Source organism: Leishmania braziliensis, chromosome 27, assembly GCF_000002845.2.
Source record: "Leishmania braziliensis MHOM/BR/75/M2904 complete genome, chromosome 27".
NCBI lineage: Eukaryota > Euglenozoa > Kinetoplastea > Trypanosomatida > Trypanosomatidae > Leishmania > Leishmania braziliensis.
The window spans coordinates 29,314-54,586 of record NC_009319.2 but is presented as its reverse complement, the minus strand read 5'-3'; the positions used below and the strand labels follow the sequence as shown (position 1 = coordinate 54,586).

General features: G+C 55.1%; 12 protein-coding genes across 12 annotated transcripts; all 12 read left to right on the top strand.

Moving 5' to 3' along the window:
• Positions 1 to 1,008: 1,008 nt before the first annotated feature.
• On the top strand, positions 1,009 to 1,878 carry LBRM_27_0220 (conserved hypothetical protein; the record flags this gene model as incomplete). Its single annotated transcript, XM_001565733.1, has 1 exon — positions 1,009 to 1,878. The coding sequence occupies one exon, from the start codon at positions 1,009 to 1,011 to the stop codon at positions 1,876 to 1,878; it is 870 nt and encodes a 289-aa protein (XP_001565783.1).
• Positions 1,879 to 2,591: 713 nt separating this feature from the next.
• LBRM_27_0210 (conserved hypothetical protein) lies at positions 2,592 to 3,689 on the top strand (the record flags this gene model as incomplete). The annotated part of the gene is made up of 1 exon (XM_001565732.1): positions 2,592 to 3,689. One exon carries the CDS (start codon positions 2,592 to 2,594, stop codon positions 3,687 to 3,689), a length of 1,098 nt encoding a protein of 365 aa, XP_001565782.1.
• Positions 3,690 to 4,559: 870 nt separating this feature from the next.
• On the top strand, positions 4,560 to 5,276 carry LBRM_27_0200 (putative proteasome alpha 7 subunit; the record flags this gene model as incomplete). The annotated part of the gene is made up of 1 exon (XM_001565731.1): positions 4,560 to 5,276. The coding sequence occupies one exon, from the start codon at positions 4,560 to 4,562 to the stop codon at positions 5,274 to 5,276; it is 717 nt and encodes a 238-aa protein (XP_001565781.1).
• Positions 5,277 to 6,307: 1,031 nt separating this feature from the next.
• Positions 6,308 to 6,847, top strand: LBRM_27_0190 (conserved hypothetical protein; the record flags this gene model as incomplete). Its single annotated transcript, XM_001565730.1, has 1 exon — positions 6,308 to 6,847. One exon carries the CDS (start codon positions 6,308 to 6,310, stop codon positions 6,845 to 6,847), a length of 540 nt encoding a protein of 179 aa, XP_001565780.1.
• An 830-nt stretch (positions 6,848 to 7,677) lies between these two features.
• On the top strand, positions 7,678 to 9,090 carry LBRM_27_0180 (conserved hypothetical protein; the record flags this gene model as incomplete). Its single annotated transcript, XM_001565729.1, has 1 exon — positions 7,678 to 9,090. The coding sequence occupies one exon, from the start codon at positions 7,678 to 7,680 to the stop codon at positions 9,088 to 9,090; it is 1,413 nt and encodes a 470-aa protein (XP_001565779.1).
• Positions 9,091 to 10,648: 1,558 nt separating this feature from the next.
• Positions 10,649 to 11,434, top strand: LBRM_27_0170 (conserved hypothetical protein; the record flags this gene model as incomplete). Its single annotated transcript, XM_001565728.1, has 1 exon — positions 10,649 to 11,434. The coding sequence occupies one exon, from the start codon at positions 10,649 to 10,651 to the stop codon at positions 11,432 to 11,434; it is 786 nt and encodes a 261-aa protein (XP_001565778.1).
• A 1,254-nt stretch (positions 11,435 to 12,688) lies between these two features.
• On the top strand, positions 12,689 to 13,345 carry LBRM_27_0160 (conserved hypothetical protein; the record flags this gene model as incomplete). The annotated part of the gene is made up of 1 exon (XM_001565727.1): positions 12,689 to 13,345. One exon carries the CDS (start codon positions 12,689 to 12,691, stop codon positions 13,343 to 13,345), a length of 657 nt encoding a protein of 218 aa, XP_001565777.1.
• A 1,802-nt stretch (positions 13,346 to 15,147) lies between these two features.
• LBRM_27_0150 (conserved hypothetical protein) lies at positions 15,148 to 15,879 on the top strand (the record flags this gene model as incomplete). Its single annotated transcript, XM_003723142.1, has 1 exon — positions 15,148 to 15,879. One exon carries the CDS (start codon positions 15,148 to 15,150, stop codon positions 15,877 to 15,879), a length of 732 nt encoding a protein of 243 aa, XP_003723190.1.
• Positions 15,880 to 16,745: 866 nt separating this feature from the next.
• LBRM_27_0140 (conserved hypothetical protein) lies at positions 16,746 to 17,093 on the top strand (the record flags this gene model as incomplete). The annotated part of the gene is made up of 1 exon (XM_001565726.1): positions 16,746 to 17,093. The coding sequence occupies one exon, from the start codon at positions 16,746 to 16,748 to the stop codon at positions 17,091 to 17,093; it is 348 nt and encodes a 115-aa protein (XP_001565776.1).
• A 1,676-nt stretch (positions 17,094 to 18,769) lies between these two features.
• On the top strand, positions 18,770 to 20,629 carry LBRM_27_0130 (conserved hypothetical protein; the record flags this gene model as incomplete). The annotated part of the gene is made up of 1 exon (XM_001565725.1): positions 18,770 to 20,629. One exon carries the CDS (start codon positions 18,770 to 18,772, stop codon positions 20,627 to 20,629), a length of 1,860 nt encoding a protein of 619 aa, XP_001565775.1.
• A 1,220-nt stretch (positions 20,630 to 21,849) lies between these two features.
• Positions 21,850 to 22,107, top strand: LBRM_27_0120 (conserved hypothetical protein; the record flags this gene model as incomplete). Its single annotated transcript, XM_001565724.1, has 1 exon — positions 21,850 to 22,107. The coding sequence occupies one exon, from the start codon at positions 21,850 to 21,852 to the stop codon at positions 22,105 to 22,107; it is 258 nt and encodes an 85-aa protein (XP_001565774.1).
• An 895-nt stretch (positions 22,108 to 23,002) lies between these two features.
• Positions 23,003 to 24,982, top strand: LBRM_27_0110 (putative protein kinase; the record flags this gene model as incomplete). Its single annotated transcript, XM_001565723.2, has 1 exon — positions 23,003 to 24,982. The coding sequence occupies one exon, from the start codon at positions 23,003 to 23,005 to the stop codon at positions 24,980 to 24,982; it is 1,980 nt and encodes a 659-aa protein (XP_001565773.1).
• Between the last annotated feature and the right edge of the window lie 291 nt (positions 24,983 to 25,273).

The window sequence follows — 25,273 nt, the reverse complement described above, 5'->3', positions numbered from 1 at the left end:
CTTACTATTGTACCCGGAATACTTGCCCCGCTGACGGAGAGGGGACACACTTCAGCGTGACATCCAGAGTCCTCCGCCCCCTCCATGTGGGATAGCCGGCCAGCCACTCCCTATCCCTGCCAGCGCCGTGCCACTTCTGGCGGTGACAGGGTCAAGCGCCTACGGCGTGGGGAAGGCAGAGCGATGCATCGCCACTCTGGCGTCTGCGGCGAGGTCGTGCGTGGCGCTGGGTGTGGGCGAGCTGCAGCATGGCTGGAATGTGTCGCACCCGGCCCCCGCTGCCGACTGGTGTGGGGAGCCTGCGGCCCCGCGAGGGACATGCACGGCATGCCGACCTGCATGATGGAGGCGGCTGTGGGGCGACCTGCGACGCGCGGGTGCGGGGCCTCGCTCGAGCGAGAGGCCGTGCTCCGATGGCTGCGCCGTCGCACTGCTGCGCTGCGTGGCTAGGGGCTGCCGCGCACCACGCGACGGGTCCGTGGCAGGCCGGGGGCTGCGTGGGGTCTCGCTCCCGTTGCAGGGCTGAATGTGGACGCATTGGGAAAAGCGACACTGAGCACTTGTGCCCGCTTCAGTTTTCAATTTTATTCTTCCTTTGCGCTTCTCCATGTTGTCCGCGCTGTTGAATACGGTGAGGCGTTCACTTCCACTCGTCTACTCTGCTGTCCCTTTGGTTCTCTTTTCTTTCGTTTTTTTTTTTTTTTTCATGTTCGCCTTACTCACATTGTCACCCTGTCATTTGCTTCTACATCAACGCTTCGCTGGTACGTATTCTCTGCGTAAAGAGTGTGGTATTCCTCTTAGCGTCCTGTTTTGCTGCACGTCGCGTGTTTTCCTTGGTTGCAGGGAGTTTGTTGCTGCTTTCCTTCCCTAGCGTTCCTGTGCACTCTACTCGGTATATCGTTTTCCTCCCTGTCCGTCGTAAATATAGCCACACCCACTGGAGAGCGAAAAAGCGTCTCGCACGATACTTTGGCCCACTTTCTCCTGCACTCGTTATCGACAGCCATGTCTGAGTCAGCCGCGCTTAATGCATCGGCGGCAGTGAACTTGGACTACAAGAGCTGTGATGCTGCCCGCTCCGCCTTCCGCGCCGGCGATGTGGAGGCGTCGCGTCGTGAGCACATGAAGCCGATGCACATTGAGAGCCACAACTCGAGTGCCTCTGAATACGTGAAGTCCGTTGTGTTTGGCGGTCTAGATGGCATCATGACTACTTTCGCCATCATTGCTGCGGCGGCCGGCAGTGGGGGCAACTATGCGACGGTACTCATTTTTGGTTTCTCCAATGTCATCGCCGATGGCTTCGCTATGGGGTTCGGCGAGTACGTCTCTGGTGAAGCTGAGCGCGAGAACGCCGTGTCGGAGCGGCACCGTGAGGAATGGGAAGTGGAGAACTCCTTCGACTTGGAGGTAGATGAAATGGTGCAGATATACATGGCGAAGGGGCTTTCCTTTGACGATGCGCAGACGATCGTCGGCATTATCTCAAAGGACCCGAAGATGTTTGTGGACTTCATGATGGTGGAGGAGCTTGGGCTTCTGGTGGACCTCGACGACGCCTACGGCCCCATGAAGCAAGGCGTCGTGATGTTCATATCCTTCGTGCTCTTCGGTTCCATCCCTCTCCTAGCGTATCTTCCAGGCAAAGGCCAGGGCACAGACCTTGTGTTTTTCGTCTCGTGCTTCCTCACGATGGCTTCGTTGGTTTTCCTGGGATCCGTGAAGGGTTATCTCGTCGGCGTCAGCATGGGGCGCTCGGCAGTGCTTATGGTGCTCAACGGCATAATCAGCGGTATCTTCAGCTTCTTAGCGGGCCACCTGATCCAGATGGCGCTCACTACGGAGGTTAATGCCTCGTCTTCTATCTCCTTGTAAGGGCGTGATACGCATGATAAGGGCTTTTCAGGTGGCACTCTGTTGCACACGTTCTTGTTCCTGCCACCTTTTCTTCCTTGGTCGCTTGATTTTTTCATTTCCACTCTGCAGAGTGTTGAGGGACAGCGCTGACGTGAACGAAATGACTCTCTCCTCATCTGACTCATTATCATATGAATCGAAATATGTCTTTCCAAATCACGTTCACGCGTTGTGTGTGCTCTCTCGAAAAACAACGTAGCGCTCATCGAGTCTCGCTCAGTCGCTGTGGTTATTAGACCTGCAGTATGCTCGTGTTTCCTTTGCGGAAAACCTCCGGGGTGTATTGCGGCATCCCAAGTCAAACTGGGAGTGCGGCGCCCTCGAATGGAGGCTAGAGGGGGTGGTGGTTGCGGAGGATAGGAGTGCGCTGATAGACGCTGCCTAGCACCATCTACTACCTCATTTCTTCTCGTCCTTGACTACAAGTTGAACTTGTCGTGCTGGCATGGATGACCATGCGTCACTGATATGCCTTCTGCCTCACACAGATCTATGAGGTTACTGTCATCACTTGAGCAACTCTCCCCTCTCCTTCCCTTCCATCTCCCTCTCGGTCTGCTTGTCTAACTCTGCCTTCCTCTCTGAGAAGTGTCGAGTGCGCCGCTGCTCATGAATTCCCGAAAAGAGGGAGAGAAAACTACACTCAGGAGCAGGTGCCACACGCCACCAAAATGGAGTCGAGAAGACGTGTACTTGGTGCGGTACGCACCCTCTCTGAAGCCGTGTCGACGCACGCCAAGAACGAGGAGGCTCGTAGGCTCGTAATCCGGGTCGTATCAAGCAGCTACGAGTCGTTTAGTTTGCCCCAGTTGGAGCATGCGCTGTGCTACTTCACAAACCACAACAGCAACTACACAAACGTAGGCAACGATGAATTTCACGTTTTAGTAGAGGAAACTCTGAATAACTCGATCCGATCTATTCTTGTCTACGACGACTTCTCCGGGTTCTTTGGCGATGCTGAAGTGTACTCCCTCTCCATGGCGTTTCAGTACAACCTTTCCGTGGAGGCACTCACGCTGAGGGGCATCAACATCAGCGACGAGGCGATTTGCTCCCTCTGCGAGGCCCTCGTGCGGTCTCGTGTGAATTACATCGACCTCTCAAATACCCCACTGGAGGATGAAGCAGGCCGGTCTATCGCTGCCTTGGCCCACGTCAACCCATACCTGCGCACCGTCATCGTGGACGACACCCTCATCGCTGATGATGTGCTGGACGAGATCGACGTTGCCTGCCAGTTTAACCAGAGCAACTTTGAAGGCAATAAGGGAGAGGTAGATGAATCGCTACTCCGTCCCGCTGATCTCGGTCGCTTGAAGCACCGCCTCCAACAGATTATTCGGGCTCAGGAAAGGAAGACACACTACTGCGTCGCCCACTTGTTCGGCTGCTGCCCCAACGGCGAGATGTGCCTCTACGCTCATTCCCTCGGGAAGAGTGGAATGGACGAGATTGATGCGTCGCTCTCTGCAAAGATATCGGAGCTCTTCGCCAACGGCGGCAACTGGGAGGAGCGGCTGCCACCGCGCCCAACTGACGGTCCTTCCTGGCGGAATCCAGAGGACGAAGTTAAACGAGCTCCCTGTTCCAACAAAGCACGACGTCGAGGAGAGCAGGTCAACAGCACCCCTGCGACGGCACCGGTGCAGCGGACACGATGGTCACCGGTGCTGAGTGGGGCGGCGGGTATGTGCTGCGGTCTTATTCTTGTGGGGCTTGCGGGCGTTGTCGCTCGACGTCTGTCCCCTGGCTCTGCGCGTGGTTAGGGGAGGCGCCACCGCACATTCCTCGCCGCGCTTTGCATTGCCTTTTTGTACAGTAAACGCGAACACTGATGAAGGAAGCCGACAAGCCGCGAGGCGCGTCGACTCCAGCGGCTGTGCACCGGACTCAGCCCTGCTTTGTCAGCCTCTTGCCATTGATCTTGGTGGGCGAAGAACAAGTGCGCTTGCACGTGGCACATCGGCTACTTGTACTCATGTGGCCACGCTCCTGATTCACATCAGCTTATTTCCTCTTCTTGTCACGACACTCGTGGCAAGGGTGGTGGAACACACGCACACCCAATAAGCTACGAAGGGTGATAATTCCTCGCTTTATTGCGGTATCACTTGCGTCGTCCTCAGTGTCTGTCTGGGCTTGCATCGTGCATGTTCCTTCCCCTGCTCCCCTCTCGTTCGACTTTCTCTGTCTCTCTTCGGCTTCCCTCTTCCTTTTCCGTCCCCATCTCGGCGCATCACTGCACCCCACCCCCCACAGAGCAAAAGTGGATTTCCCTTTGTCGCCTTCGCCTCTTTCTTCTCTCCAGTTGCCTCGCCTTCTGCAACCGTCCGAGCACCGCAGCGGCGTCGCTTCTTCGATCTTGGCGCCCTCTTTTTCCTTTTCGTTTTAGACCGGCAACAGTGAGGAAAGAGAAGCGCTGATCGGCAGCTCTCACTATTTCTCTTCATACACACACCCACACACTCACAGACGCCTCGCTTCGAAACTCGCTTGTTTTCTCTGGAGTACAACTTCTCCTCCTAGGCCTTTCTCCAGCTAACAGGCCATCCCGGCGTACCTCTGCGCCCAGCGGTTGTGTCAGGCGCGAAGGCGTTCAGCTTCAGATTTCCAATAACCACTTGAGATTTCTCAAGATGGCGGGCACAGGCAGCGGTCACGATCAGTCGACGGACGTCTTCTCGGCCGAAGGACGTGTTTTTCAGGTGGAGTACGCCGGCAAGGCTGTCGACAACAGCAGCACTGCCGTTGCGGCATGCTGTAAGGACGGCGTTGTTGTTGCAGTAGAAAAGATTCACTCAAGCCGCATGCTGGAGAGCGGTTCGAACAACCGCATCCACGCCGTGGATCGCCAGGCTGGCATTTGCATCTGCGGCCTCCTTCCTGACGGTCGCGCTATCGTTTCTCGCGCGCGGCTGGAGGCTGAGAATAGTCGTGACATTTTTTCCACGCCTATCCACGGTGCAGTGCTGGCAAACCGTGTGGGGGAGTTCATGCACGCGTACACCACCCACTTCGCGTACCGCCCGTTTGGGTGCTCAGCCATCATCGCGTCGTATGCTGATGACGGACCGCAGCTGTTCGTCAGCGATCCCAGCGGCACGGTGGCTGGTTACTACGGCATTGCGCTCGGCAAGGCCAAGACGGTGGCGAAGAGTGAGTTGGAGAAGCTCAACTTTGCTAGCCTCACTTGCGAGGAGGCTGTAGGGAAGCTGGCCAACATCCTGCACGAGGTGCACGACAAGCAGAAGGACAAGCTGTACGAGGTGGAGGCTGCGTGGGTCTGCGACAAGTCGGATCGAAAGTTTACCCATGTGCCGGCTGACATGATTCCGCCGCCACCGTCAAACTGATGGTGCCGATGTTTCGTGATGATGTCTGTGAGCTTCAGTTGTCCGGTAGGAGGAAACTGGCGAGTGTGTACTTAGTATTTGCTGTGTCGACCGCGCGTGACGCGGCGCACGCACGTCCTTCCCTCACATTCTCCTGCTCCACTGTTGCGCCTTTTCTCTTGTCTACTTCTCTTGTCTTTCCTCCTTTCCTTTATTTCATTTCTTCGGTGTGCGTTTGTGCTGGCGTGGGGACCGTTGAGAACTCTGTTTTTCTTCAGTGTTGTGGTGTGTGGCGCCCGTGTCATGTGAGACTCTCGCGCATGTCAAACGCGAGGAATAAGTCAGGGTGGGCGAAATGGCGGTGTAGGAAAATAGCTCGAACGAGGGGAGGCACAAGAGGAGAGGCACCGAGCTCACTCATGTATGTGCGACAAGATCGATTGAGAAGAGTGTATCGGCGGCTCCGGTGTTTTCGTATGTTTTTTCCCTGTTCTTCTGGCATGCGTGCAGAGAGTGAGGAGGCCATTGTGCCACGCTGACTTGTTCACCTCGCTCTGCAGCTCTCCCCTTTCACCCCCCTTTGTGCTCTCCCTGATGGCTTTCCACCTCGTTTGTTTCTCATTTCCCTGAGTAGCTCCAAAGCATGTGGCAGCGAGTACTACTCGTTATGGATGGCTGAGTTGATGTCATATCCAAGCAAAACATATCTGTGCGTGAAAAGTGCTGACTGTGCAGAATGCGAGGAAGCGCCGCCGTCGCTTTCCCTCTGGCGCCCGCTCTTCCTTTTTTTTCCCGTCATGATAGCCGTGCCCCACGGGAGAGAGGCGGGTTACTTTTTCCATTCACACGCCCAGAGAAGATAAAAGACTCCCATGCCGAAGCTGTCCGAATCCTGGCTGTGTGAGAGGTGCATGTTCTGCTGGCGACAGCAGCGCTATGCGCGCACCGCTTCTTTACTTCTCTGTTTCCTTTTCGGTCCCCTTCTTGTCCATTGGTACCTCCACGTCCCTCGATCCACTGGCCTTTAAACAGGACTATACAGAGAAGCGTACATGCTCCGTAGCGCTCTGCGCTACGGCGTTCACAAGGTGGGCTACACGCACCCACACCACCTCCCAGTCCCATGCGCGCAGCGTTGGGACCTCCGACTCGCACGTGCGCGCATCTTTCAGGAGTACATTGAAGAGAAGGCGCCGGGTGCATGGCAGTTGGAGGACGAGCGCCATATGTCGCCAGAGTTCAATTCCTTCACCGGCTACCCAATGCGTAACTTGCGTCCCGGCTACGGTCAGAACCTGCCCGAGTTTATCATGAAGAAGCGGCTGCCGAACAACACGCATTACGAGCTGTTTGCCCGCCGAGACATCCCCAACGAGGACAACGCCATGTATGGGAAACTTCTTTATGACATGACGATTCACGGCACCTCCTTGCCATCGATCTATCGGATGCATAAGGATATCAACAAGGCACAGCGCAACGACCGCAAGCTGTCCGGCAATCGCTTCAAGGTCCTCAACTCTAGCGGCGCCAAGAACCCGCCATCTGGCTTTGAGCCGATTCCCGATGCTGGCGAGGAAGAGGATGAGTGAGAAGACAAAAAGCGACCTTTCTCGTTGTTGATCGCAATGCGAGGCTTATCGGTGGCGATACTACTCAGCCATGTACGTTGCTGAGCCCTCTCTCTGTAGCTGTCGTTGTGGTTGCATGGTGAGGCGTTGTGATAAGTGGGTGCGCCTTGTGCTGCTTCCTTCGCATCTCTTGCGGTGCAAGCGCATGCGTGTGATGTGTGTTTGCGGGGCTTTTTTTGTCCGTTTCCCTCAGTGCGTGCGCGCGTGATGAATGCCGAAAATTTATTGTCAGGGCTGCGCGGATACATCGACAACAAAGCGCGACAAACGATGATCGAGTATAATGGAGTGAACGCATTACCCACAAACCCGGTCTCGGTGCAGGCCTCTTCTTTTCTCTCCACCTCAGCGATAAGGCGTGCGCTGGCGAGGGGGGTGGTGGTGGCAGGGTCAAAGTGCAGGGTTGAAGGCGTGTGCGCCAGTTTACCGACTCTTTCCTGCCTCCTCCACACACGCTGTCGCTCTTTCTTCACATCTTGTGTGGTTTCAAGGAAGGGATACATCAGCTGCCCGCATGGACTTCTCAATCGCGCTTCGCGCGTCTCTTCGTTTCTACGCTGCTTCGCTGCTCCCGCTACTTACCTGAATACGCATGCAACTGATGTGTGTCTTCCCGTTTTATTCGCCCAACACGGTCTTTTTACCCAACGCTGCTCGTTTCTTTTTTTCTCCGTTGTCGGCGCATTCAGCAGCGGCAGCTCTAGGGAAGACTGGTGTCTTCTCTTCCTTCCTCGCGCTATCCCTCCCGCGTCTCTGCATCTTCCTCCTCCGCTGCATCAGCCGTCTTGACAATGCAGGATCAGTGGAAGATCGATGTGGAGTCGGAGGACCAAAGGTCGCGCCGCGACATGACGGAAAAGTCGATCGCCCGCTACGTGAAAGGCGAAATGGAGCGTCAAGTGACTTCTTCCTCTACGTCGAACTCCGTCTTTGTGTCTGACTGCACGTGGATCATGGGCGCGTCGGTTGCTCAGCCGTCCTATCTCTGCTGCGGACTGAGCAATGGGAGTGTGTGCCTCCTGAACACGTCAAATCTCTCCAAGATTTACCTCTTCGAGGTCGATCGTGATTCTCGTAGATCGAGGCGAGACAGTGGTCATGGAGCCCAAGGTCAGGGATCTGGGCGTGTGTCTTTTGCTTCTCAGCAACTCGTCGCGGTGGCAACGCACATCGTTTCTGCCGGTGCCAATCTAGCCGCTGTGCAGGCACTGTTGTGTGTGACCCTCGACAACGTCGTGTGCGTGTGTCCAATGGATATGTCGACTGTGTTGGAGCGAAAAAAAGTGTCGCGCAGCGATATGGCCAAGGTGAAGCCATTCCCGGCGGTGGCAGCCGGCGCGGTGCTACACTCCTCTATCCACTTCAATTCCAAAGGCAACAACATATTGGCACTGCTCTGCATTGAGCAGAAGTCTTCTGCCGCCCCAGGTGCGTCGTCAATTCGCTACTGCGTGGCCGTTCTCTCATCACCGGATGCGACGGTGAAACTGCAGAGTAAGTACACGAGCGAGGAGGATTGGCATACTCTCGCTCCTCCGTCTGCCGGTGGAGACTCGTGCTCCTCTGCCCCAGTGGAGCTGTGCTACTGCGGGTGGTGGTCGGTGGACACATTCGTGTGCGTTTGGTCGAACAGTGAAGTCCAGTTCTTGAACGCGGCTGGTATGGGGGTGATTGGTGGATGTCGACTACTCAACCACTGTGCCTCAGATGCGGTGACGAACGCCACAGTGGCCCGATCAGGAGCTGGGGAGGTGTCTGATAGCGCTGCCTCTGGCCTTGTCTCCGTTGTGTTTGACCACAACATCGCCGCGTCCTTTTACGTCACGACGCGACACAACGCCAACACTAATGCGCAGGAGCTGAAGCGCCATCGCAGTGAGGCGCTCCTCACCGTGGCGCTAATCCCCACGATGCAGACCTACTGTACAGAGGACATCCCCATCCGAGAACTTCACCTCGTTCGATCGTTTTCATGGACTGTCGTGCTGCTGTTGGAGAGTGGTGCGCTTGTCTTCCTAGATGCGGGAACGATGCGACTCTCCGTTCATCGTGCCCTGAATCGCATGCGGACCCCGGATGCTGGCCGTTATCACGCAGGCCCTTTGATGGTCGCCCCGCGGGACTTCTTCTGTGTGGTGAGTGGTAAGCCGTTTTCAGCCGCCGTCGTGGAGCACAACACGGCGTTTTTGCTGAGGTCTCAGTGAGGCGATTTATGTTGTGGCGAGCTGCACAACGGGCATTTTCCCTCCTGCGCCTCGTTGATCTCCGGCGATTGCTGTTTGCACTCGTACACTCGTCGTGAGCGATTCTCCTACGGCGGACGTGTGCGTATGTGTGGCCCACTTCGACATCTACGCACTCCTACCTCGATATCTTATTTGCACTTCTTTCTGTTGGTTCACTCCTAATGACAGGGAGGGGACACCGCAATGCGTGGTATCAGGGTCCAGTACCCCCTCCGTGTGGGGAGGCCGGGCTGCCCCTCCCTATCCCTGCCAGCGCCGTGCCACTTCTGGCGGTGACAGGGTCAAGCGCCTACGGCGTGGGGAAGGCAGAGCGATGCATCGCCACTCTGGCGTCTGTGGCCGGGTCGTGCGTGGCGCTGGGTGTGGGCGAGCTGCAGGGTGGCTGGAATGTGTCGCACCCGGCCCCCGCTGCCGACTGGTGTGGGGAGCCTGCGGCCCCGCGAGGGACATGCACGGCATGCCGACCTGCATGATGGAGGCGGCTGTGGGGCGACCTGCGACGCGCGGGTGCCGGGCCTCGCTCGAGGGAGAGGCCGTGCTCCGATGGCTGCGCCGGCGCACTGCTGCGCTGCGTGCCTAGGGGCTGCCGCGCACCACGCGACGGGTCCGTGGCAGGCCGGGGGCTGCGTGGGGTCTCGCTCCCGTTGCAGGGCTGAATGTGGACGTATTGACAAAATAAGCTGTAAAGGTCTAGGCGTGCGTGGCACCCTGAATGGTGCCGAGAGCGCGCGCCGATGGAGTGAAAGAGGTGAACGCTCGCATGAGTGTACACAATAAATGTGTTTGAGCAGCGTGTCTCGAAGACAGGTGGAATTCAGCGCAGCACAATCGCTGCTGTCTACGGTCGACATTGTGCTCTCGACGTTACCTGTTTGCCTGGGTGCATGCATTCGTGGAAGCTGTCGACGAGGACGATCTCTGCTATTACCGGTCTCTATTTCCGTGGTGTTTGCCACCTGTCGCCTCCGCTGTGTGCTTCGGTAATCAGCTTCTCGCTACTAACGCTGCCTTTCTCCCTGTTCTGCTCATGCGCTGCGCGCTGCATATGTGTGTATGATTGCCCCTTCTGCACCTATTAGGGTCGAGCGTCAGCCCGAGTACGTCCCAAGCGCGTTTCCACCTCACGCGAGTGCTCCTCGACACCCACTTGTGGGGGTGCGAGTGACCGCTGCGCCTAGTCTCGCGTGACTTTCCTTCTCTTTTTATTCGGATCGTTACAAGGGCCCCTTACCTGCGGTCCACGTTTGAGGGCGCTGGGCAAAAGGCCCCTCAGTCACACTTGCATCGCATTTCTTCACTTTTAGAAATGTGCGCCACTTTCCGTGTGGCGACGCGGTCGTTTCGCCAATGTCCTGCATCCGCTGCCGTGTTGCGCTTACCACTAAGCACTGTAGTTTTCACCTCGTTCCGCGGATCGCTTCTCTCTCCTGCTCGTAGCTTTGCAAGGGTGTCGTCCGTTCAGGGCAAGATCGATGTGCCACTTGGTGGGTTTGTGACGGCGGATGTGAGGATCGACATGAACACCAGCTTTGGTGGCGCCTTTGCTCGCGGCATTTTTGCGGAGCGCGAGATCGGTTACGGTCGTGAGGTCATGAATTTGCCCGCCTACTGCATGCACATCTGTGAGCATGACCTTCAGCCACTGCGGGAACAAGTTCTTATCATGACCAAAGAGATTTTCAGCAAAGTTGTCTACGGAACGCCACAGGATCAGCAGTATGTCAAGCACCGCATCCTCTCGCTCATGTCCGGCGGCTTTTCTTACTTCACTCGCGAGCGCGACGTGTTTGACTTTGCGGATGAGGTGCGCGCTCCCGGGCCTGATGGGGCTTTCCGAAACGGGTCCAACTGTCTGATGAGCGGCGAGTTCTCCTCTTACGATCTGCAGAAACTTCCTCTCATTGTCGAGTTCAACCGCTTCGAGGTAGACTACCGTGGCCGCCGGGGCATCTGCCTATTCCCCGAGGCCTCGTACCTGAACCACAGCTGCGAGCCGAACGTTGAACTCTCCATCACGTACAACAGCATCAAGAACAACTTTTTCCTCAGCGCCCGTGCAGTGCGACCTATTCGGGAAGGTGAGGAGCTCTTCATCAACTACATGCCAGGCAACAACCTCCCTCTCTCCCGTCTGGCGTTGGCCATGAAGAAGCGCTGGGGCTTTGAATGCTCATGCGTCAAGTGCAAGAGTCGTGCGGTGGGCGCCGTTACCGTTGTTTTTGTCGTCCTCCTGATACCCATTATGGTGTACATCCGCCGCTTCATTGTGGAGCGGACCAAGGAGAAGCACCGCAGCCTGTGATGGCGTACATGCAGCGGCTGTGTGAGGCAGCGCCATGCTGCGCGGTTTTGTGTCGGGTGGTTGTGAGAGGCTTTTCTCACAGGCCTCTGTTTTGTGCGGTTGAGTTACAACAAAAATAGTGGCGAAAAGCCCGAGAAGGATGAAGGGGTGAAACATGAGTGGCAGCACATCTACCAGCTTGTATAGTGCAAGTCTGAGGTACTGTACTCTCTCCGCGCATGGAGGTGTATTCGACTGACCAGATGCAGCTTTCCAGACGTCGCTGCCTGCAGTTGTACGCGCGCTGCCGATACGACAGCTGCGCGGGGCACGAGAGTGTGTGAGGGACACGCTGCGTGCACTGGCCCTGCACGTCGTTCTCGATTTCGTCTTCATCTGTTCACCTTTTTTTTTTGATGTCCCCCTCCTCTTTCTCTCTCCTCTCTCGTATATGCGTGCGTGTTCGCTTCCTTCTGCGCAGATTGTCGGAGGCTCTCTCATTCGCCGTCAAATGAGAGCAGACGCCCACGCGATAGAGCATCTGCAGTTACCCCAGCCGCATAGAAAGGAAGCGACGAATAGTGAACAAAACACCATCGGTTGTTGGCGTGTGTATGTGTGTGTCTCCACTCGCGCAAGGTGCGTATGCGATTCCACAGTGCCATCCTCTGACTTTTCGCGGTATCCCTCACTCGCTTCTTCATACACATCGTCACATCTTAGGTTTCATTCACAGCTCAGCGGGTGTCGACCAAAAGGGGAAAGCACTCGCAGCTTTCTCTTACTTTCTCGCATTTTCCTTTTGCCACGTGCCCAGCGGAGAGAGAGAGAGAGCGCAAGTGATTCGTGACGCGGGGGATTCAGCGGCAGAAAAGCAGCAACAAACGAGAGCTGCTCAGGGACAGACGCACCTACACACACGCCTCCGCACAGTTGAAGGCGCCTCCATTGCCCCTGCTGCTACTTCTGCAAGGTGCGCGTTTTGAGCAATCGATTTTTTCTTTTCTCCCGCAAAACTAATTGTGTGCGTTCCGTCACCTGGCACTCAATCACGTCCTATACACCAGCGCACACAGACGCTGTTACGCATTTGCCTTTCCCACTTTGGTGTTCGTTTTTTTTTCACTTGAACCTCTCTTCATTCCCCTGTTCACTCACAAACGTAGTCCTTGCCCACCCCCCCCACCCTGAGTTCTTGCCAGGTCTGCGCACTCTGAATTGTGCTCCTCTTTTTGTTTTAGGCGCTGTATCTCCCTTTCGTGTCTCGCAGCGAAGATGTGGAACATGTCTTCCAGCACGGTTCCCTCTGTGAATGGTTCTCGACCACCAGCTGGAGTCGCTGGCGGCTACGTCTTCATACCCTCAGGGACAAAGCAGTCAATGCCGCTCCACGCAAGTGGGGTAGTGAACGGTGTAATTCCAGGTGTAGTTCCCCCACACGATCGTACACAAGAGGTGTGCAAGTACTTTGTGAATGGCGGGTGTCTGCGTGGGGCAAACTGTCCCTACCTTCACGAGCTGCCTGACGAACGTCACCTTGACGTCAACGGGCTTGGTTTCATTCTCAACCCAAACGTTCATAATGCGCAGAAGACAGTAGCATCTCCGCAGACGCCAGTGACGGCAATCACACCTAGTCAGCCACTGAAGGGAACCGGTTCCCCTCTCACTATGATGCTCAGCAGTCAGAATGCCACCCAGAGTAGAGTCTTCGGCCCGACCAAGGTAGCCAAGAACCAGCCGCCCTCGATGAGTGGTTCTAGTTCAGCATCACCTCAGGCGGTGCCCATGGGAAAGCTGCCAGCCCCTCCCAAGTATAATCCACCGGAGCCATACTTAGAGCTTAACCTACCTCCAGCGCTAGCATTTCCGCTGAAGGTTCCGACGAAAGACACCACTGCGACCCTCGCTCATTTGATGCTACAGAACTGAGTCGATCACTTGGCATGTTACCAGTAGGAGCAGCGGTCGCACTGAGCACGGCGAAGACAACACAGTTGAGCGAGTTGTGTGTGCTTTCAGGTTGAGCTTCGGATGCATGGCCGAAACTGCCGCGTCAGTAGCTTGTGTTTTTTTCTTCTATGTAAGCTGCGAAGAAATGTAACATTTCTTTTATTTGTTGTTGCTTCACCTTCTAGGTTTGTCTCCCACTGTCTCCCGTCATTTTTCGCGCGCGCGTGTGTATGTCTGCCTCTACCCCTTTCCCAAACACCGCCGTTGTGTTGTACTTTTGTAGGAATGTGTTCGTTTTTGAAGGAAATGCGGTTGGGGGTCCTCATTCGTGAACCCAGCAGAGCGAATCGACCACGCTTAGAGTGCACGTGCTCACGCGTGCGTAGACGCTTGCTGAGAGGTGTGGCGCGACCAAAGTGTCTTCGACATCGCGACACTCACTCCCTCCCTCTCCCCCCCCATTCCTCGGCGCAGTTGCGTCTAGTTGTTTGTTCCGTTTTGCCCTCTCATTTCCCCTTCGTTCTCTTCTTAACTTCTCACGAAACACATCTTCTGACAGCGGTGCAGCGGCATTTATTTTCTTCGTTCGGTTTTGTCTGTTTTCTCCCGAGGGATTTTGCGGAGCTTCGGGGGTGTGCTAATGTGTGTGTTTGTGTGTGTGACCCCAGAGCTAATTAACATGAAGCAAGAGTAGAAAAGAAAAAACAGATGCGCTGCTGCTGAGGAAAATGTAAAGAGAAACTGCCCTACAGAAGACCTCGCACCGCATACGTGAGTAATTCAATGAGAGAGGCACACACAACTACCCAGGCGTGAGGGCGGATATGAACCAAAAGAGGCAGCACGAGAGTGACGACCGAGAAAAGAAGGCGCGCACACGCTTGCCCGCCAACTCATTCCTAGCATCACACGCATTGAGGTGCTGCCACTTTTGGTTTCCTTTTCTCGGTCCTCTCTTGTTCTTTGACGTTGGGCTTTCTCGTTGTCTTCCCGCTGACTCTCTCGTTGAGGTTCCCTTCTCCCGCGTCTTGCTTTTCCTTTGTGCTGCGTACATGTGTGTGAGGCTGCATTTTTGTGTCTCTCCCTTGTCGTTTCCCCTCCCCCTTGGGAGTGCGTGTCTTGCCAAGTCTTCTCAGATCCTCACCTCTTTTTTTTTTCGCCTGTGCTATGCTGTGGTGTGTTGTACTGTTTGGGCCTTTTTTTCCGGTGCATTGTTTTCTTCTCTACCCCGTGTGTGCTTGTTTTATTTCCTCCATCGTTCCCTCCACCTTTCTCGACTTCTTTTTCTAACCGAGAGAGAGGGAGAGAGAGTGACGGCGACCACCACTACTATCAGCATTAATGCAACACCAACGAAAAGACACCCCCACACAAACTCACCACAGAAGTGACAGAGAGTAAAGGGGGCACCATCATGCAGTCAAAAGCTGAAGTGTAATGAAGTGCTGCGCAGACCCCTCTTCGAGGAAGCGACGCTGTACGGATGTAACCAACGCGGAAGTAAGCACAGAACGACTCCCTCGTACGTTGCCACCTCTTCTGTAACCCTTCAAACAAATGCGTATGCACGCGGATGCCGCGGCAGCTGTTTTTGGACCTTCATGAAGTGCCGGGGCAGCTCGTCACCCATAAGAGGGCCCGTGTGCATGTGTGCTGGAGGCCTCTAACTGCTGTTTCTTTGCCTATCAATAATTCCAGATTGTCTTTTGCCATCCCTTCCTTCTCTCTCTTTCTCCTCGTTTTCTGCTGCCCGCTCGTTGTAGACGTTGACGGATACTGTCATGTCCGCGCCAAGAGGCGAACGTGTGGCCGTGGCAGGTGATACAAATCGGTCTCTCACGTCTTCTCCGCCTGATGATATATTATCCGAGCTAACCAGTCATGTCTCACGGAGTGCCATCACCTCGTATGGGGCGCGCATGCCGAAGGAAAGCTCTGAGTCCGTTCTCCTTAGGCGGCGCATGGAGGTGATGAAAACCGCAGCTGCCATACACGCCAATGAGGACATCTTTGGTGGCGCTCACGTATCAAAACACGTTCGTGCCCTCCCGCAGATGAAGCCTGCACGCCGAGATAAGACCCGCAAGCCCCTTTACCCGACCACCTTCACCAATCGATACAAGACGATAGCGGATTTGAAGGCCGAAGATGGCACCCAACAGGCCGCAGGCCAACTCCAGAGAAGCTCACTCGTGCGCGACGCTTCAGGTTCGCTGGTACCTACTGAGTCACTTCACGGTATCGCTATCACAGGTAGCGATCCTCGACAAGCGGTGACGGAGAAGTACCGGGCGGCACTGGTCACTTACCGGCAGCATGTCTTCACGCGTATTGAGCACTCCATTATGAGTTTCAGCCATTCTCTCGGGGCGGTCAAACCTTACGCAATGAGCCGAGCCGCAAAGTTGGGTACGCGACACTGCTTTGCTGATCTTCCTCATGACACAAATGATCGCTACGTGGATCGAATGCAATGCTACCGCCCTTCTAAAGGCCTTTACACTTACTACTAACCGTTCCAGGCTGCCTGGGCATCTCCTCCTCAACTCCCCCCCTCCGGCAGCTGTGAGTGCACTGGAGCTCGTTGTAAAGCTACTGGATCTCTACTGGCACACACAATTATGAGGCGTCAGAACAGGGCTACCGGCCGACATTTATGTATACAATTCCCCAACTTGGTGACGCTGGTGTTGGCGTCTTTTCTCCACCTTCTATGTGTGTTTCCTCTCCCTTTCTCTCATGCTTCTCTACGGACTAGTGCTGCTCATTCCTCTGGTTTGCTTGCTCTACGTGGGTGCCGGCAGCCATTGTACAATGCTTTTCCGCCATCCTTGAAGCGAGGCAAGAGCGACGACAATCAAGTGGCACTGGCTTGGTGTGGAGGGCCGACTTTGAAGGACGCCTCGCGGACTGTCGCTTTTTCGTATAGGGCAACGAAGGGAGAAAGTGAACTGTGTGCGTGTGTGTGCTGCTCTAAATACCTCTGCTCCGCTCGACCCTGTCTCGTCCGGGTTGATTTGGTGCGTTCTTGTGTTAGTGTTCCACAGGCCTTGGCGGCTGCTTACGGTGTTTCGCGGTTGGGTGACTTCTGTCTTCGATCCGTCTTACTGTCGGAGTCCCCCAGGCTGCACTGACGCATGTCACTGTCCTCTCTCTTCATGGATTTCGCTCCCACTACCTCCACTCCTCTCCTTTCTTCTCCCCTTTGCAATCCCACACACACATGCGTGCATACTTGTACATACCTTAAACGCGCCTGCGTTCTCTCTGCATGTGTCCTCCTTTGGATCGTGTGCTTCGACGCTAACACCGTGTTTTGCCGCCGCTCCTCCCACAGAGTAAGATAATAATCCTTCTAACTAACTCGACTTCTATCACTATGCAGCAAGCGTACTTTGGTCAGCAGCCCATGTTGCCACCTGGCTGGCAGCTGTCGTACACTGCTGATGGAAAGCCCTACTATATTGACCACAACACCAAGACCACCCACTGGACGATCCCCCCGACCGCCTACGAGTCGTACTACAACAACGGCCGCGGTCGCGGTGTGGGCTACCGTGGCGGCCGCCAGGGTATTGATAGAACGAAGATGAAGTCCAAAATGTGCATCTACTGGGAGAAAAACGGTAACTGCGCATGGGGAGATCGCTGCGCGTTTGCGCACGGCGCCGAGGAGCTCCGTAATCCCGCGAGCCAACCTCGAAGCAATGCCCCTGCGAGCGCTTAATGAAATTGTGGCGGCATACGTAAGATAAGAAGATATGAAAAGCGGTACGTGCGCTTCTTACTTTAGCTGTGTGTCTGTGTGTTTATGTGTTTCTCTGTTTTTTTTTTTTTGTATTTTTACCCACGGGTTTGTCTTCATCTATTCATCTCAAGCTGGTATTACTCTCGTTGACGCTCGCTCCTTCACGTCAGAACCGTACAGCGAGCACGCGGGCGCGAGAGAAGGGGGCAGTACGCATTTGTGAGGGCTGTGATACGTTGTTAAGGGAAAGCGATCTGGCCGAAAAAAAAGGAACGAGCAGTAATTCCAGTGCAAGCCGGCGCACAAAAGGCGAGATCGAGGCAACGGAATGCAAACAAACGAAAAGTTAAGAAAATACGAAAAATAAGAACAGATGCAGAGGAATCAGAAGGAACGTCTCCAATTAGGGTGACCGCCTCGCACGCCCACGCATACATCTCTCTGTCTGTCTGTCTGTGCGTGTGGGCCTGCATGGATGTGCGCGGGTATAACATGTGTTTTTTCCCCCTTTGCCTCTTCTCCTGTTTCTTGTCTATTTTCATCCTCCACGTGTCTTTCTAACAGTGAGGCGAGCACCTGTGCGTCAAGTCGTCATCCCCGTTTGTGCGCGCTGGAGTCATTTCCAAAAAAAAAAGAAAAAAAGGACTTCGTAAATGTGTTGGACTTTTGTACAGAGAAAAGAAAACCGAAGTCAAATACTGCGAGAACTTCGCAAGGCGCCAACTCGTCTCAATTCCGTGTTCCTTCTTTTACGTGTCAATTCGGCCTTCTCCGGCTGTGATGCGACGGTGAATGAGCCGAGGCTGGTGGTGGTATGGGTATAACGGAGACAGGAAGGGATTTCTCTGATGGTCGACGTTGCCCACTATGGCGCACGTCTTCGCGACGACGCAAGAGGAGAAGGGTTGGGGTTCTTTCTCTGCTTTCCTCGTATGGTCCCACATTCCTGTTCAAAGAGCAATTAATCTGCAAGAGAAGGGGCAAGCGAACGGGGTGAAAGTGGCATGTGCAGCCACTCCTCCGATCATGTCACCGCGAAGCGCAAGAGTTGCGACGTAAGGATCTGACCCGTGCACCGTCACTCTTCCCCTCGCTGATTGCAGTCCGCTGGCACATTCAATGTCATCGCGTTCATCGTTCAATGCGGTAGCTTCAGGTCTCTCCGTCTTTTGAGGCGCATTGTTGCCTACCTGACCTCCCTCCTTCGTTGTCCCACTTTGGTCTTCTTTCCCCCCGTTTACACGTTTTAACGTCATCCCTGTACTTCTTTCATTGTATGTCATCTTCCCTTAACACGCAAATGAGTATACCACATTTTTTCAAGTTACGGTTTTTGCTCTCCATCTCGTATTTCCTTCACTTCGCTCTCTGCTCAACCCTGAGCTTATTCCTCCCTGTCTGCGCGTGTGTCCATAAGAGCCTGACGAAGTATACCTACACACATACATACATATATACATATACTTTTATGGTTATATACATTCCCCCCTTTGCTCATGCGTGCTTGACCTACTTCTTTTCGTTTGTGTCTTCGTCACGGTGCCGTGGCAAATTCACCTGGCATTTCTCTTCCTCTTTTGATTCCTCATCGACGGTCTCGGCGAATCTGTTTTCCTCCATAGTTCCCCCGGCCCGCTCAACTTTTGAGCGTGGCAATGACAACTCGCCAGTCACTTGCAAACATGCTGGCAGGGCTCATCATCGTCTCCCTCACGTTCACATCGACGTATGCCCACCCACCAGCGAAATCCGTGCCGACGCTGGCCCTCTTCGACATCAATAACTCCTGCATGCTTTCGACAAGCGGCACATCCGAGGTCGTTTCTCTCGGGCAGCGTAGTCTCTTCACGTCGCGGTTTGAGCCAAATCCGTCCGTCTCTGTCGCCTCTCTTACGCTCTACGGCGCCGAGAACAGCCACGTGACCCGCACGTTTGATTTCCTAACTATTCCCTACTGTGTGGTCAAGTCTGGCACATACTCAGCGTGCGACCTTCGCGACCACATCCTATACCTGATGTTCCGCTTCCACCACCGCTATGAAACCAACTTCCAAGCTGATGTTTGGCAAGACCCCGTGCCTCTCTCGGGCACTGTAAAGGCCTTGGAGGAGTTCAAGGCGCACTTGAATCGCTCAGATGTGGTGTACCCAGAAAATGACGGTACCATGCGCGTGGAGAGCAGTGCCACGTGTTGCGACATTACGAACGAGTGCTACCTTTCACGAGCAGCGACATACACAAAAAGCTACAAAGAAATCGATCCTTCTCAGTACACCGCCCGCTTTCTCTTTCGCCTCGGCAAGCAGTACACGATGAATAGCCCGTTGCACGTCCGCCTCCGCAGTAGCCTCCCGCATGATGCCAGGACAGTTGTGGACGTTGTACTCGTACTGAGCCGACAGCCGTCATCAAACCCGCTCAACCATAGGTGGTGGATCGAGAGTGTAGCGGGTCGATTGGCGCTTCTTGTGGTGAGTATTGTGATAACTTTTGGCTTTCTCACCGTGACGCGGGAGGCTGGGGCGCAGATGGTCCGCCAGCGTGCAAGCGAAGGCGTGTTAGCGCCAACGCTGCTCTACGACGGAGAAGCTAGTGACGATCCGTTCGTCTTCTTTCTGCGCGTCGTCAAGGTGGGGGCAAACGCTCTCCAGGGGTATGCGGCGTATGTGTGGGCCAAGGCGCAAGCTCTCATATGCTTGCGTAGACGCCGCAGTACTCCTGCCGATGAGCACGCGGCAGAGTTAGAGCGCGAGATCACCGCCTTGAACTTGTCAACTTTCTCGGAGGAAGAGGACTCGGGGTCCGTGTGCCGTATCTGCCGGTCTCCAGAGCCGCGTGAAGACCTCTTCGCCCCATGCGCCTGCAACGGCTCGAGCAAGTTCGTGCATCACAACTGCCTCGAGCGGTGGCGAGAGATGACAAGCAATCCCCAGCACCGTTGCGTTTGTGCGGAGTGCAAGACACCGTACACTTTCGTGCGCGTCGTCGTTCCGCAGAACCCTGATCTTATCACTGGTAGCCTCATCATCGAGTCAGCCGTTCGGCACGTCGCGGCGAAATTACTGTGTCTGGCGATGACTGTGTGCTTCGCCGTCGGTGGGGCGTACTTCCTGAAGGTCGCCTTTTTCGTAACAACGTTGTTCGACACTGGAATCGACTGGGGTGTTAACCAAGGCTACCACTGGGTTCTTGCCGCATATTTTCTGGTTGCATTGGCTCTCAATTTGAGCATCATGGAACCGTTCGTGCGTGGCATACAGTTGACTTGGATGCAGCTGATGTTTGTGATGCTGTCGCTCCTGTTTATTGAAATCCCCATTAGCTATGCAACGTCCGCCCTCCTCAGCCTCACTTTTGATTATCTCTTCACGTGGGAGGTCTCGTACGGAATTGGACTTGCCTCCACGGCGTTGCTGCACCTGATGGGCACATTTTCCAATTTATCCGAGGTGCTCGAGTCTTTGTCGGAGGAGAGGGAGGTTGTCGCTGCACGAGCCGAGCGTGAGGCAGAGTAATCCCTGTAAGCCACTTCACACCCTTCTTTCTTTTGCCTTTCGCACGCAACAAGGCCACATTATTTGTGGCCTTTATTTTTTGAGCACCTCCTTTCGCACTACCCACTGCGTGCTGCCACCGAGTCTTTTGGCAGCCGTGCCACTTCTGGCGGTGACAGGGTCAAGCGCCTACGTCGTGGGGAAGGCAGAGCGATGCATCGCCACTCTGGCGTCTGCGGCCGGGTCGTGCGTGGCGCTGGGTGTGGGCGAGCTGCAGCGTGGCTGGAATGTGTCGCACCCGGCCCCCGCTGCCGACTGGTGTGGGGAGCCTGCGGCCCCGCGAGGGACATGCACGGCATGCCGACCTGCATGATGGAGGCGGCTGTGGGGCGACCTGCGACGCGCGGGTGCCGGGCCGCGTGGAGTCTCGCTCCCGCTGTAGGGCTGAATGTAGACGCGCTGGGAGCAAGACGTCTTTCTCTTTTGTTTTGGTGTCTGTGCTGCTTCATGGAGCACTTTGGTATTCTCCTGATGAGCTCAAGCGTTTTCGTCTTACCACTGCGTTTTCTTGTTTCTATTAATCTTGGCCAACACACCATCTTGTCTGATTTTTGTGGGAGGGGTGGTGTACTTTCACCACTTCTGGTTCATGTCGATGTTGTGTTTTTACGTGTGCCTCTGCTGAGCTTGTCGACTGCTTTCACGGGTTCTACTCGTCTTATGTCGTTTGTATCACGTTCAGATGTGCTTTTCTTTGCGGTACTTCACGAGTGCATAATGATGGAGCCCTTCTTGTGCTTCTGCTTTATTGGCCGAGCACGCCACCATAAACAGAACAAAACTGTGCTACTTCTAGCGAGTAGGGAGCCACAAAAGTGTGCCGTTAAATCCTTCTTCCTCTGTTTCCCAACGTCCACCTGCAACCAGCACCCTCACGCACGTAGTATGGCGTATATAAGGGCATTTTTTTTGCCTGCGCATAAAAGCGATGGAGTTGGAGACGGTCGTTGGTGGGAGATCCAGCGCCTCTTGTCGCCGCCGCGGATCTCAGTAAGAGTTGCGTATGTCATGCTGTATTTGATGGATGTGCATTCTCCTCTTTCCTCTTTCGCAACATCCCTCATCATTGTGGTCCCTCGCTGTTCTCCTTTCCGGTCAATTTAGTCTTTCCCGCGGAACACGCGTTCACCCCCAGCAGAGGCATCAGCTCCATCCTATTGAGGCTACTTTGGTTTTCAGTCATGCTGCGTCTTACCACCGCTCGCTTTTACCAAAGTGTGACTGCTCCCCTCGGAAAGGGTTGTGTTATGCCGATGAAGTTTAACTGCTTGAAGCCTGCGTACGTGCCCAAGTCGTTCACCACCCAGTTCTTCGTTCTGGGCACATGGTCGATTAGCAACATGATGGCCAACTTTGTGTTCGGGGCCCTCATCATCGCCGCCGCCAACGGTGGCCTGAGCGGTGCCTGGCCTCCGGATCCGCATTCTCTGCATCCCTAAAAAGGTATCTTCTATGCGCGCCCCTCTGCGACTGTGTATGTCTGCGCCTGTGCGCGTATGTTTCTTTTCAGTTCGAGGGGAGAAGTAGGATTTAAGCAAGCCGAGCGGTGGGTCCTCGTGCCTCTGTAAGTCAGGGAAGGGTCTTCGCCTCGCGTTTCTTTTTTTTTTTTGTTTCTGACGTTCTCCTCAGTAGTACCCGTAAGATATCTGGAAGACGAGAAGGGTAGGGTAGGAATGGAAAAAGATGTCCAGTGCGCGTTCTCTACATCTGGGCGCTGTGCTACGGCGTGTGGTCCTCCTCCCTACTGGAGGGCTATGCGTGCATGCAGGGGCGTGTACCCACGGACACCCACATGCACATGTCGTGCCATAGTCTCCTTGCAGCTGCGGGGGGTTGTAAAGGAAGAAAGGCTGTGAAAACGCCATGTATCTCGAGGAAGCGCCATTCTTTAAGGGGCCGATCAGTACAGGATGTATATCTGCGCATGCGTGTGTGCGTGTGTGTGTGCGCCATGCTTCAGACGCCGCGTGGGCACGAGGGCAAGTCTTCCTTTCTTCCACGAAGCGCTCTGTGCGCAATTCCACCTCCTTTTCATTTTCTCATCGGGGCTCTTGCGACCATTTATGCCTCTCTTCACTTGTTTTTCCCTCCCCATCGCTCTTTCTTGTCACCGGTTTCTGTGCACGTGGGTCAACCTATTCGCATACCCTTTCATCTTGCCCTCTCTCTTTCCGCCCGCCTACCCACACAAACACACCCATTCAGAATGCATGTACGCGTACCCTTCCGTCTGTTACCCCTCACGGACTACCGGGGCATCGCTTGTCACCTCCTTCCCTTTACCTTCTTTTACCTATTTTCCCTATTTTAGACTCTTAGAGACACCACGCAGCCATGGACAAGTACGAAATCCTCGCTCAAATTGGCGACGGCACCTTCGGGTCCGTTGCAAAGGCTGTGAGCAAGAAAACTGGCCAGCTTGTAGCCATCAAGAAGATGAAGCAGAAATTCTACACGTGGGAGGAGTGCGTCAAGCTTCCCGAGGTAGACGTTGTGCGGCGCATTCACGGCCACCCCAACGTGGTGAAGCTGCGTGAGGTAATTCGCGAGAACAACGAACTGTTCTTCGTCTTCGAGTACATGGACGGAGACCTCCTCAGCGTCATCAAGAAAGCAAAGCAACAGGTCGGACCGTCCGCCAGTAGACCGTCTGCCGCGCCGTTAATTCCGTATCCGCTTGTGAAGAACTACATGCGCCAAATTCTGCAGGCACTTGTGTACATCCACAAGCGCGGCTACTTCCATCGCGACATGAAGCCTGAAAACCTTCTCATTCGGAAAGAGACAAGCGGCGACGATGTGCTGAAGCTGGCAGATTTCGGACTTGTCAAGGAGATCCGTTCCCGCCCGCCGTTCACCGACTATGTGTCGACGCGGTGGTACCGCGCGCCAGAGCTGCTGCTGCAGGATCGCTACTACGGCGCTGCGGTGGATGTATGGGCTGCCGGCTGCATTATGGCGGAGCTCATCACCATGCGGCCTCTTTTTGCAGGCACCAACGAGGTAGATCAGCTTTTCAAGATAATGTCGGTGCTTGGGTCTCCCACTGAGGAGGTGTGGGCTGGTGGGCTGCGCTTGGCCAAAAAGATCCGCTATACGTTTCCAGCAGTAGCCGGTTCCGGTCTTGCTCAAGTGCTGCCGTCGCATATCCCGTTACCGGCGCTGGATCTGCTGCGTCAGATGCTTGTCTACGACCCGAAGGTGAGGCTGACGGCGGAGCAATGCCTGCAGCATCCCTTTTTCAAAGTCAGCATTGACGAGCACAACGCGCCATCCTCCGCCGTGCTGGATCAGCTGGCGCTCGTGGCAAAGCGGATGCTACCAGGGTCGAAAACAGCGCCACCGGCGCTGAAGAGCCCCACCGTAGATCAATTGGCGGCGCTGAAGGTGGCCAGAGCCTCCACCGACGCATCACTCTCGGCTACCTCTCCACGTAAGTTTTACCAACTCAGCACCCTCAAGGACTCCGCCCCGTCGTTCCCAAAGGTCCCGGTCCCCTTGTCCACCTCCCCACCGTCCCTTGACGCGCTGTCGAACGCTCCATCACCTCTGCGTGGGCTTGGGACCCTCTCACCAGAGGGGCTACCAGCACTCGCCAACGGCTACCCGCGCCCCAGCCTGACGACGGCGTCCAAGGGAAAACGCCTCTTACAGGAAACAGCAGGCACTTCGCTTGCAAAGAAGCTAGCGGGCTTGAAAAACATCAAGGCTGGAAACGGGAAGCTCTCTGTTCCTTACACGCTGGCGGCTGCCAGCGCTGCGCACTCGCCCAGTGCAGCACCTAATTTGATGGTCTCCGCGCCCAAGGCGAGGCCATCCACCCTGGTACCCATCACCAACAACCGCGACACCACGACGCCGCAGTGGCGCCGCAACCCGCACAAGGAAGCTGAGACTACTTCTCCTACGGCAACGTCTGCAGGGGCGAAGCGGGAAGTGAACCTGGACGAGCTAATGGATGAGTTTGCTTCAGAGATGACCGCCATGGGAGTGCTAGCGCAGCGATACGACGCGGGTGCCTCAGGCGAACTGAACAACAAAAGCTGCACTTCTCAGTCAGCGCTTACGCACAATCCTGTGGCCACGCTGCTGAACAACAGCCGGTACCCAAGAAAGTCCATCGCGAACTCTAACCCTCCGTTTAAGGCAAGCAACTTGCCTCGCACCACACGCCCACTAGATACAAGGAAGATGGACGATGGTGTCGCGAGGAGCGACCTTCCTCGCACAGATCACTCATCCCCAAAGGGGGTCTCGACATCGCTGAAGGCGCTCCTCGCAAAGCACAAGATGAGTGGTCTGGCGTTTCAATAGCTCAGCCAGCCTCCGTCTTTCTTGTTCTTTTTTTTTTTCACACCCATCTTTGTTTTGTTTTGTGGTGAATGGTGGTGGTGCGGAAGTACAAAAGAGAGTGGTTTCGTGGGATGGCGACCTCAAACACCCACAGTAGAACGATCGGCTACAAGTCCGTGTCCCCGCTTCCCCTGCTTTCTCCTGGCCCTCCTCAGCGCTTCTGTCCACTCTCCCTCCTCCCTTTCTACCGCATTTTCCACCTTTATGCTCGTTTTTCCCTTTTTTTCGTTTTGCTCGCATTTCTGCTTTAGT